General features: G+C 34.0%; 1 protein-coding gene across 5 annotated transcripts in view; it reads left to right on the plus strand.

Annotated features, from left to right (window-relative positions):
* Positions 1-208: 208 nt before the first annotated feature.
* The window catches only part of LOC131842976 (synapse-associated protein of 47 kDa), a 97503-nt gene continuing 84483 nt past the window's right edge, over positions 209-13228 (plus strand). For 4 of the 5 annotated variants that reach the window (XM_059191565.1, XM_059191567.1, XM_059191568.1 and 1 more), the window contains exons 1-5: positions 209-545; positions 2042-2242; positions 9060-9139; positions 9975-10028; positions 12621-12742. In XM_059191565.1, the coding sequence (XP_059047548.1) occupies positions 415-545; positions 2042-2242; positions 9060-9139; positions 9975-10028; positions 12621-12742 (588 nt within the window). In that variant the 5' untranslated portion in view covers positions 209-414. The remainder of the gene's footprint in view (positions 546-2041; positions 2243-9059; positions 9140-9974; positions 10029-12620; positions 12743-13228) is intronic. The other variant, XM_059191566.1, reaches the window with a different exon arrangement.

Here is a 13228-nt window from a genome sequence, read left to right on the forward strand (position 1 = left end):
CTTCAAAAATATTCGTTTCATGAAGTATTAGTCTTAGTAATGTTTGATATTAAATTCTGAAGTAACTAAACGAATTTGACAGCTGGACGTAATGTCGTTCTGACGTTTGCCCTCACGAACAAAAACCAGTCTTATTACTTTGCGATAAAGTACATATTTGGCTGTTATACTACCTGAACTGATGAAAATACTACATCTATCGAAGCAAATAACGCATGAGCGCAAGTTTTCATGCGCAGTGAACTCTTCAGTTTCCTGGTCGATTCTGGTTTTGCATTTAGTTTTTCAGCTGATCACGCTTTCCGTAGCCGCATCGCAGACTGTCCGCGTCGTGTGTCATGTGCGAAACTGTCGCAGCGTTGTGAAATCGCTGAGTGATTGTGCTGTGTGTTGATTTAGCTAGTGTCAGTGATAATGTTTTCAGGGCTTACGAATCAGGTCAGCTCGTGGATGGGGGCCGCGAAGGGCGAGCCTCAGGATGAGGAGGTCCCCACCCCAACCAAAGACGCGACCGGAGAAGCCTCGGCGGAAGGTGAAAGACAAAGGTACTCGGTTATTGATTCTTTGTTTACATTTTTCTTGTGTATGTAATATAGATATATTGTAAAAATTTCTGTACATATAGGAAAAGGATAGCAACATTAAACATTTCTGTTGAAATTGTAATGTAAAAATAATGTTTATGTGCTTTTCTATGAATATAAACTAAGATTTAGATTTCACATTGTTATGAAACTTGGTATTGATTCTTAAGGCGCGACTCTTATATAGGTCACTGATGCAGATATGCATATAATCTCATCTGCATACATAAAAACATAATACTAATACAAAAGCTTTTGAAAACGAAAAGAAATCCTAGAAAGAATATTTAAAATTTAACTAGAAGTATTTAAAATTTCTACATACATATTATTGCAATAAGTGTTAGAATAAATATAATTCATTTCACTAAGATTCTTGTATTTGTATAAGAGATATATGTTTTTAAATAGTTGATTTGTACATTTGTACATTATCACACTTTTTAAAAAATCAATATCTTTATTCTAAGATACAATTGTGTGGTTATTTAAATAAAATGAAGTTGTATATTAAAAAATAATTTCAATAATTGTAATTTCAAAATTATAATAAATATGGCAAATATTATTTAGCATATGCACAAGTTTTTGACTAGATGGCGTTGTTGTGTGATCTGTGAAACTTGTATTTTTTTATTGTAAAAATATTTTATTTTTTAAGCTTAGTTATACCCTGTATTATATTATATATTGATAACAATAAGATATAGGGTTTAACAAAAAAATAGATACACTGTTAAGACCAAAATATGTTACACTTATTACATAATTAGAGGAGAGGGGAGTGGAGTTTGACATAGTCCCACATTGTGTAAGAATGAATTACTATTATATATTTATAAACATAAAAAAATTACTTAAATTGGTGTAACATTGTTTAGAAGAGCCCCTAAGCTATTGCATACAGACACCTATGCTTAATCTTCTTGCTTATATTCCTGTTTGAAACACCATGACTGATACTGCAAATTTGATGCCAAATGGAGTTAAGCATCATGGAGATACTAGTCTACTGCCGACCAACACTGTTGGCGACAGCTCTTCAGGGTGTGCAGTGGACTATAAGTTGGTGGGATTTCAAACAAAAGGTTGTCTCTTGAAGCCTATTAATTCTCTCCACAGAAATATCACAATAGATTTACCGCTTTGTCTGTTGTTACATTTCAATTTCAGACTGTAGCTTGGACTGTATCACTGGAGAGGCAGTCAGAAATATTAATTGTAAGGTTTTCTGAGCATCCAGTGTCGAATTTTGGTCAGCAACATGCAATCACACCCCTGGTGTTTCAGGCTATGGTAATCATTTACCATCAGATAGACAATATGCTTGTCTGCCACCAAATTAGTATAATAAAAAAAAACACGACTTTGGTATGTTAAGTTGACTAGAAAACCATGACACTGAACTATGTATTTTATTCAATTTCGTATTTTAATGTAAAATCCCTTTGTTGCAGTCCAACGAAAGGCGCCAGTAAACTGGACCTCATCACCAACGTCAAATCACAAATGACGGGATGGTTGGGTTCCGGGATCCCCATTCCTGGGCTGAGGAAAAACGAGGCGCCACCACCAGAACCTGAGCCGGTGCCAGTTGAACCCGTTGAGGAACCGAAGCCAGAAGGGAAGGACGATGACGATAACTCTAGGTATAATAGGTACGCGGGGTGGGGCAGATGAAATGAGTTCGCGTATTATGCTTCGCAGTTGGTGTGTTTTTTTCTAATTGAAACAACATTGCACAGCCTTGATACTAATTAAAGAACAAATACACATATATATCATAACAGCTTCACAAATGGTAAGGTTCGGCTCTAACAATCGGGACGGTAGGGACATTGAGGTATTCGATGAAAAGGTACTAGATATACGATGATTATTATAATGATGATTTGAGTTGCTATTGCGGTGAGAGAATTGGCTAGCCTAGAAACTGTCTAGCTATGTTTCAGGTGCGCCGCGGGAGACACCTATCTTGCACCTAATAATATAATGATGGCCATAAAGACTTCAGTTGTCTTCACTTGCTTGCTGATATATTAAAATTTACTGTTGAAGTCACAATTGTTTTAGACCTTGTATGTTATTCTACAGAATTTAATTGTTTCGGACGTATAAATAAATAAATAGGTATACCGCACTTGACCTGGCCGCAATTATTCAAACATTTCTATAATAAAATAGTGATCTGCATAAAATAAACCTTAGTTTTTAGTAAATTAAACTGTCTACGATTCATTTACTATCTGTAGAAGAGATCGGTCGAGAATACTATTTTTTACACAGTATTTATTATCGTATCGGTGCTTTTTACAAAAAGAAACCTATTGCCTTGTCTGCTACATAAATAAATCTGAATATCGAATCATATTTTTCGCCACGTCGATTGTCAATTGTTCGATGTCTTATCTAGTAACTTGAAACCATAATGCCTCAATGGTTCGGAACGGCATTTTAATTGGCAATAAAGCAATTAAAACCTTATTTTAACAATCTCAAGATACTTATTACTCTATATTTAAACGACATTGTCTCACCCTTCCTTCGTCGTGTTACGGTAAATTCTCATTCATTCATAATTTAAGATTTCCTCTTTTCGACTGAGCTCTTGCTACTTACTGCCTTCCGGCATTCTCTTTAAGTGTTGATACGACACGATTCCAATTTTTTCTTTATCTGCTTGATATAATGCTTTGGTCTGTATTGCCGCTCTTTAAACGAAGGTTGCACTTGCTAGCACTAAGGATGTAGTCTGGCAAACAAAGTAGGGTGATGAATGAGCACAATGTCAGCTCTTGGAAGCGAATTATACATGTGGAATAATAACGCCATTGCTAGCACTGTAATGTGCAATGTGCCATGTTAGATTGACTTCCAGGCAGTTTCCCCTGGAAACCATTGTGGTAAATTGCCATTTGCCAAGATGGGCTAACTGATCTGACTTCATTCTCATTTTATCATCCTCCACTGGGGCACCAGCGATACTATAGCAGTTAGGTGCTCCATTTCATTATGACCCGTTTAAAAGTATATACATAGAAAATATATTATGAAACATGGATTAATGCTGGATTAATACCAGCTGCTGAGTTTCACCACCGTACCACCCGCCAGAAACTAAAATACCATCCTGATCATCTGGATGAATGGCAGTCCTCCACAGTGCGGTTTTCTAGAAACTTTTTGCCACGCACAATGTAATTGTGGAATCACCAGCAATGGTGTTTCCGAACAATACGATATTGAAACTTTCTCTCTCGCTCTCTTTCGCTCTCTAGAAAAGAGCTTATTCCTTTTTAAAAGGCCGACAACATACTTGCAATTCCCTTAGCGTTGCGGGTGCTCATGGGCTACGGTGATCACTTACCATCAGGTGAGCCGCATGCTTGTTTGTCCCCTGTGTTATAAAAAAATATATTATGAAATATAATAAAATCCTTTTTTAATAAAATAAATCGTGTCCCGATAGTTAGTGCCGGCCTTTATAAATCGCTTTCCCAATTGCAAGCTTTCATATTATCTCGAAAACAAAATAAATCAAACAGATTACAATTTTTTATTATTCCGGTTTCGTCTCTAGTTACAAATAAAAAATACATTGAATCGCTGAGCTTAATTTAAAAAACGGGCCGATAAGCTTTCGAGGCCGATAAATAGGGTTCCCCGACTTTTTAAATGTCGAACAGACAGAAAAACAAACACCAATTAAAATGGAATATTATGGCGAATTACAACTGTATTTTTTTATTTTGATTCTGATATTTTTTTTTATTTGAAAATTATATATACATTTTAATACTATCTGACATTTTAGGTACCTATTGGAATAAGGACAGACAGAAAAACAAACACCGATTAAATTGTATTAAAATGGAATATTTTGGCGAGTTAAACTGTATTTTATATTATGATTTTGTCAATTTCTTTTTTTTATTTGGAAATTAATTTAATATCATGTGGTGGCATATTTTTTTTTATCTGTCCGTCTGTTTGTTTTTGCTAATCTCTGAACTGTTTTTGACGGCACTTTCACTCGCAGATATCTAATGCTATAAAGATAACTTAAGCTTCTTAAAATTTCAATTATTTTATTTATTTAAATAAAAAAAGTTAAATTCCACTCGTATGAAGCCGCAGCTAACAGCTAGTATACATATATGTATGTTGGTTGTCCGTCGCCTGCAAACACCCTAATAAATTGTAAAAGTATATAAAAAGTCTAGTCATATAAAGAAGACTGGTTGTAAATGTGTCTCGAAACCAAAGTGGCCTAAAAAGTACTAACATAACGAAACGTCTGGTTTTATGTGGGTTTTGTGTTCACTTTTTTTACGATTGCTGAGAATCAGATTCTTCATTTTCTCCAATTCTCCATAAACTTCACGAACCAACAAATAATGACAAATTAATTATATTTTTTTTTTCTTTGAACGTGTTGGCTCAATGAAAAAACTAAACGCAATTTTTAAAGTTTTTATTAAAGTATTATACAGATTTTTTTTCATTATTTCATCTGTATGTGCATGGGGTTTTGCTTTTCACGAATTCTCATTATACATTATTTTATTCAATTACATTTTTGATGATTATTAAATAAGTACTTATTTTACTATAACCTAACAAAATCCACTCACTTTTTCATGCATTACTCACTAGATATTTAATTATAAAAAACTTATGTAACTCACTATTTTCATTAAGGCAAAGGAAGTGATATTCGTTTTCTTTTAATTCGTTAGTCGTAAGGCGCTTACGCACAATGGTTTAAATTACAAACAGAATCTACATGTAGTTAAACTTTCATTATTTATATTATTAATATAATTAAACTGTTTTAACATAAATAATTTTATGGTAAATAAAGTTATTTACCTCTCACGACGCGACGTTACGACTAGCACTAGCCGTGGTCACTCGCTGACTGGAGTAACGGTGATCTCAATGTTGATAGGTGCCGGCAGTTTGTTCAACTACCGTCATTAAATTGATGAAAAATCGCAAAACACAGCACTCACGGTATTCGTACACTTATTGACTATTGATGCTACTGAATTTTGAATCTATTTATGATTGGGTTTTCACGAGTTGATAATTTTAAGTCATCCTCTTTTAAAATTGAGATATTTGATTCAGTCAGCTCGTGACCACGGCTAGTCCAAGTCGAAACGTCGAAAGGTAAATACCTTTATTTACCATAAAATTATTCGTGTTAAAACCCGGTTAACAACTACATGTAGTGTTTAATATTTGTAATAATGTTGCCAATTACAGAGTATTGCCAGTGTTTGAACTATTTTTAATTGTGTGTAAGCGCTGTATTTTTTTTTTCAATAATCTTCTAGAAGCACACACCGAGTTTTTAAACTCATTTATTCTGCTCAAACCCCATTTTTTATTTATCATTGTTGTGCATCCTATTGTATGTTTTCAATCAATCTTTCGGTACAGTCACATGCATCAGATATATTCTCTTAAATTCGTGATTGAATTAAAAACTGTTGTTTTAATTTTTTTGTCTACTGTGTTTTTGTATTTTATATTTATTGCATATCCGTCGTTTTAAATGTTTAACAATTGTATTGAAATGTAATAATAATGACTCTGAACAACTTACACAGCACCATCTATTCCCAAGATAAGAAATTGTGTTATGAGTACTGGACAGCAGATATACGTACATAGATACATTTTTTTTATAAATACATACATAATATACATTGTAAATACCCAAACAATAATACGATACAAATAATCATACTCATGAATACAAATGCTTGTGCTGTGCGAGGAATCGAACCCGCTACCACCTGGACTTAAGCAATGTGCTAAACTGCTGACCACCGATGCCGTCAGATAAGGTTTGTTTTTATAAAACAGACAAGAATAACATTATAGAGCCGCGGCAATATTTTGGCATCAGTAGTTTTTTATATTTATGCGTTATAGCAAAACTTTTTTTCGAAGAAATCGATTTTGATTATTCTTTTATTGTTTCAAAGGAAAGGTGGTCCTTCTTATATATATGTATAGTAAGATATATCCTACTCATATATCTTATTAAAGTTATAAACGCGCAAGTTTGTGAGTATGGATGGATGTTTGTTACTCTTTCACGCAAAAACTGTTGAACGGATTTCGATGAAACTTTACAGTACTATAGCTTATACATCAGAATAACATATAGGCTATAAATTTCACGCAGGTGAAACCGCGGACCCACGAGTAGTATTTGAATTCTCCTGACTAAAGCGTATTTTTAGTATCCATCAATATATCAATCGCTAATGATTGAGATAGCTTTTTTTATTGCTTGAACACGCGAATAATTATTAATTGGTCTGCATTAGGTACATGTTACAACATGTCTGAACAATCACAGAGGAATAATTACACCTTTGTCTTCACTTGATGTGAACACAAACAATTGTGTGTGTTAGACAAACGACGGGTATAGTTGTCTATTTGTCTCTGCTTTGACAGGCGAAACCCCAAAGGGTATACTGTGTAAAGTCTGGAGTAGACGTGAAATAATTACATTAGTAATTGTATTATTTATTTAATTAAATCAGACTACTAATGGATCATAATATTATAATTTTTTATTTCGATTTATTGAGAGGACAAAAAACGCCAAAATGGACATTCCGATTTCCATTGATCGAAATTTGGTTTAAGAGTACACAGGAATAATGAGTTTTATACATTTTCCATTTTTTTTTTCGTCACACTCAACCAGACTGTTGATCAAAGTTCAGCTCAGCACAAGTATTTCTGATCCAACTTAATTCAATTTTAAGCAATAAAAAACTATTGTAACATCTACATAATCACGTTCAAGGTAAGTTACAGGGAAGTAATTTATTACCGTGTATATAAAATATAGTATTTGAAATATCTGATGCATATGGCTAGACTGAAATCTTTGTACGTATACCCGTTTTATATAAGGTCTTTATCGCCGTTTTTTACTATTGTAACTGACAAGAAAAGCAAATCTTTCAAATTCTCTTTTAGTATTAATTAGATTACTTGATTAATGGTACTAGAGTAAGATCAGCCTACCAGGTTAACATAAATAATTAGGAATAACATACACCGGTGACGCTATAAATTGTGCTGTCTTTGTCACACATACCAAATCATAAATTTAAAAGACTCTAGAGAGACGTCTACGACGTGTGTCCCTATCTCACCTATTAGAACACAAGCCAAGCCATTCAAATCAAATCTAAATATCTTTATTGATAATAAGATGTGAATCGGTTGTAGGATGTGAGGTATTACAGTGAACTTACAGGGTATAGAGGCAGATATTTGATCGTCCGGAATGGCAACGCTTATTACCAAGGACACCACATGATAACACGATGTCCGTGATGCTGCTCATATATATTAGCGACAGCTATCAGTCCATCAGCCGCTCCGATCGATTCTCCGTTCTATTCAAATGGGGATCGAAATTACGACGGCTCAGCGATCTATCCCCCGTCCAATTAAAAAAATCAAAATTACAACGGCCTGAGCCGAGGTTCGAACACCTAGCGGTGACCTCAGTCTAAAGTGGTATCCGTCAGATAGGAGTTGGCCATCAGCCGCTCCATAAGTCCTTGCGTGGATTTTAAGTGCCATCAGCACTTGCCCCCTATTGTCCGGTGAAGCTGTAAAGGCCATCTGCAGCCAAGAGTATTAGAGTAGTCCCAAATAAAAAACTCCACCAGGTCAGTTGCCATTTTAATTACTTAAAAAGAAATTGTCGTATTTTTATTTGCTTTTATATACGTATGTGTAGCATCATCGGTGTAGAGTTGCCAATTTACCCATAAATATTGATGTTGATCTTTCTATTACTACTAGTTCTTAAGATGCACTAATTGTAGGTTCAAATATAAACGGCAATCTGGAATTTATTTTGTGCGCAATTCTGAGACTATCTCTCTCACTCCGTCACCGACTAACTTGAATTTTGGAAGCTCTTGCCGTTCCAAAATCCAAGTCAGAATAAATTCAACTCTTTATGATAGTTTGTTTAATTATTCTATCTTTAGAAGCTAAGATAATTTAGGTTTACCATCAAAATCATTTATAGGAAGAAGCTTAGTCTTAGCATAGTTTAATGAATTTAGTCAAATTTCTACTCTACACGCACAACGGCCCAAATGCGAGGCTAAATCCAAAGAGAGTCTACTTAACACTTGTGACCTATTTTGGTTTAACACCAATATATAAAGTATATCTGGAGGAGTTTTATATCGATTTGTCACATGAACATTCTGGAAGAAGTCCTCGAAACAATAGTGCAAACCCTACTAAAATCCGTAGCTTGTTTCACAAGTAGTAAGCGTAGAAACATTCCGTCTGTTTCGCAGATTAGTTCTGTGAAAACACCGCCGGCGAGTTATACCTCCTTCATAATAATCTTGATTACTGTTTCATAAATTTTAACCAATGTTTTGATATATGTGTCATGTGATGTAGTGCAACTGGTGGGGCCGATAGCAGACCAGCGTCCACCGGAGGCACGCCTACTGAGGAGCCGCCAGCGGGCGTTGGCAATGGTAAGGCATTTTAAGTCTCTATATTCCATTATTTATCACCTTCTTGCATGGTAGTAGAGTAGTAATTACAGCTACCACTCGACACAGTCCTGTTTACAATTTTAGGCTCTTATTTAGAATATTTGAATTCAGACTTTCCTAATAGGATGTAATCAGGTTGAACTAAATCTCGCGAGTTACGAAGAGTTTGAAATTTGACTTAAGTTTCTCGTAATAGAATAATGAGGTTGTACTTAATCTCGAAAGTCATGAATAGCTGGAAACGATCTAAATTACACGAGAAATTTAATTTGAAATTAGAATCCCTATACCAAACTTCATATTATAAATAAATGATCATCACTCGTATTTTGTACTCTGAGTATATGCAAATCTGGAGGTTAGTGTTGCCAATATAAGATATTTTGCTCTATATTTAGGATATGAATTTTTGGGGTAATAATTTATAGAAAGGCTACTGAATAGATGTAATTAAAAAAACTAATCAGGAATAAAGGATAATGAGCAACTGGCAAGTTTCTTGTGTATTCTTCTGGACTGAATTTTGTATTTACCGTATAGTTAAATAAATAACTGTAATAGTTTATTAGATTAAAGATAATTTCTGTATCTAATTCATGAAAAACATAGAACCCCATTAGTATAATATGATAGCTATTGATATAGCATTACATATATGTAACCATATCAGAAACTAATAGCCCAATATATAGCATTGCACGTTATTTTTTCTTATATATGATGTTCGTTTTTTTTGCCAGTTCTTGTCATTTTTATTATATTTTTTCTTACATGTTTGCTAGATTTTATTTTTTTATTTCTCCACAAATTCCAGGTCATCAAAGTAGACTATTCACAGATGCTATTGAGGTACCGGACATGCAGGAATGTTAGTATTTTCTTTTGTTTTTTTAATGATTTTATTTTTTATACTTACTGTATCTGTTTTGTTTATTAATTTATTTCTTATACATACTTTACTTTAGAGCTCAACCCTTCATTACTAGTTAAGCCATTCATCAACTGCTGAAAATTCTATACAGTGTTGGATAGTTTAAAAATGTTTTGTGGGTAGTCTGTGTGAATTCACAAAAACATCATTATATGTTATATAGTAGGTTAACGAAGATGTATAATATAGTATTAGATACACTATTGTATTGAGTTTAGGTCTATAATAATAGTAGTGTAAATAAAAAAAAAATAACAGTCAGAGCTTTTTCTGAATTGAATGTAGGCACTTTACTATATCGACCTAGACCCCCAGATCCCCAGGTGTGTCTTAGAATTTGCTAGACCGAAAATACTTTGTGTGTACATACTTCCGACTTACTCTTCGGTGATGGTAACATCGGTAATAAATTAAAGTAATCTTAAAGCTGTAGACCTATTCCACAGTGGATTTGGCTTTATCAACACATTGTAAGAAGAACGTTCCTAACGTTCCGAATGAGTGGTAGAATAAAAAAATATGACCATTCAGAAGTGCTTATAATTAGTTTATTTGAATAAATATTATTTCTATTTCTATTTATTAAGACACAAAAAAACAGAATTAGGTAAATAGTGTGTTACCCAAATAATGAATTTTGAATATTGAATTTCCTTGAAACTATATGTATATTGTATACATATATGTGTATCGTATATATGTATATCCTACCATAATGTGAACTCATAAAGTGTTGACTCTGACCGTCCCATCTGTGTATATTTACCCAGGTGCGTTTATAATGTTATAAAGTTGTCTAGGTAACTCTGTCTCGCCTATTCTAGTGGCAAACACCTTACTTTTTAAGATATAGTTTATAGGCAGTGAAATTTCAGGGTGCATGATATGTCTGGACTGACAACGCATAATTGGTCCTACTGGCGTATGATAACATAATTATAATTACCCTGAACAATACACACAGCGCCATCTAGTTCCAAATTAAGCACAGCTTATATTTGTGTTATTTAGTAAGTATGGGACACAGTCACCTAGATACATAAAATAATAATTGCATTTAATAATGTCTAGTAAGACAAATTCAATATTGTCTACTAGGCACTGCTGTATCTAAACTGTGTCACCCCACCTTACAATTTCCTATTTTTATTTAGTATATAAGATCATTATTTCTATGTACATATTGTCAGTTTATCATCATCTGTAATATACATCGTCTCGACCAGCAACATCGTATTATCCCACCCGCAACAGTAAGCAATACAAACAATCATACTCATCAATACAATGTTTGATTGTGGAATCGAACCCGCAACCATCGGGTGTAAGTTGGTGAGCTAAACCGCTAGACCACCGAGGCCGTCAAACTTAGACAAAGGAACTTGCGGCTCACTGACGGCGTCTTACTGACGCCCATGAGCATCCGCGACACGGAAAGGAGATTGTTATGGTATTGTATATTGTCTAGGATGCCATCTGGAGCTTATAGAAATAGAAATAATCTTTATTCAAATAAACTCATTACAAGCACTTTTGAATAGTCATATTTTGATTCTATCACTCATTCGGAATGCAGATTCATCACAAGAAGAATGAGCAAGAAACTTGTGTGTTGCTCATTTTAATAGATGTTTTTTTTATATAAATAATTACAGTATAACAAGTAAGAGGCATGCGATAATCAACATAGAAGTCGCTACGCACTCATTATTAATGTATTCAGATAATATTGTCAGTGCTATAGATTTAAAGTTTTCTATAAAAACATTATTATCGTTAACGAATTCTTCAATTTTATAGTAAGCTTTTTTGCAAAGGAACTGTTTTATTTGACATTTAAATCTTTTTTCTGGCAGATTTATAACAGACTCTGGTATTTTATTGTAAAACCTTACGCAATTGCCATAAAACGAATTACTAACTTTAGCCAAACGACATTTAGGTAAAATCTTCTTATGGTTCTTATGCTTCTTATGGTTATATAGAGAAACTCTTTTTTTTGTTGAATATAAGATTTATTGCTTCATGTACAATTTACTTGTTTAAAGAATGTATAAAAATGTGTATAACTGTATGGATGGATGCGAATGTAATGGCTGTCTAGTAGAAAGTGTTTGAATCACATTGCTCTTCAATTTCAAAGTAATAATTTGTCTACCCTTTATTTATAAGCGCCTTTATGAATAATTAAACAATAACCAAAAAAAATAAATTGCTGTATGGAACTTTGTAGGCGCGAACATATATGATTGGTATGGTATATATGGACTAGTGATCTAATTGCTGGCAATGTACCATATTAGGTTTATCTCCATGCGTTTCCTCCTGGAAACCATCGTGATAAATTCCAGATGAATATATCACAATGGCCTAACTGACCTGACTTTATGTTCATCCTATCATCCTCCTGGTGCCCCACCAGCGTAAATCGTTAGCGCAGACGGGTGCATCATTCCATTGTCATTAACAAAAAAACAACACGGGTATTCGCATACGGTGCCGATCTTGAATGTTCTGCCCTTGTTATAGTGACCACGAAGGCTGTAGCTGGTGCCAAGTCCCTGGGCAACTTCCTGTACTCGGCCGTGAACAAGGCAGGTGCGAAGGTGAGCGAGGCCAGCGCCAAGATCAAGAAGACCGTCGAAGAGAACGTGAGTACATTCTAGAACTTTTTTCCACGGATATTTAGATATATCAACTCTATGTACTAGTAAAAGTATGTATTATAATAAAATAACAACTATATAACATTAATTTAACTAGGCCTCTAACACAATTCACTTTAGCAATTAAAATACAACCAGCACATCCTGTGCTCAAAGACCGAATGCCGCGGCCTACAAAAACCCTCCCTTTTATACAGAGAAGATATGAGTGGGGGTTATATGCAACTAGTTTAACGATACCGAGTAATAATGAAACTACCTTCTTTTAATATAAAATATTAGATTTTTCGACAATATCGATGTGAACCCTAACATTTACAATTCTATACATTATACTAGTACGTTGACCCTCGTACTACCCTTCAGAAAATAAAATACCATCGTGATCGTGGATGAGTGGTGGTCCACCATCGTGCGTTTCTTCAAGAACCTTTTTTTTTTGTTTAAATTATATGTATCTGTATGTAGTAA

This window comes from Achroia grisella, unplaced genomic scaffold, assembly GCF_030625045.1.
Source record: "Achroia grisella isolate CSIRO2021 unplaced genomic scaffold, CSIRO_AGI_Agris_v1 utg2706, whole genome shotgun sequence".
Classification (NCBI taxonomy): Eukaryota; Metazoa; Arthropoda; class Insecta; order Lepidoptera; family Pyralidae; genus Achroia; species Achroia grisella.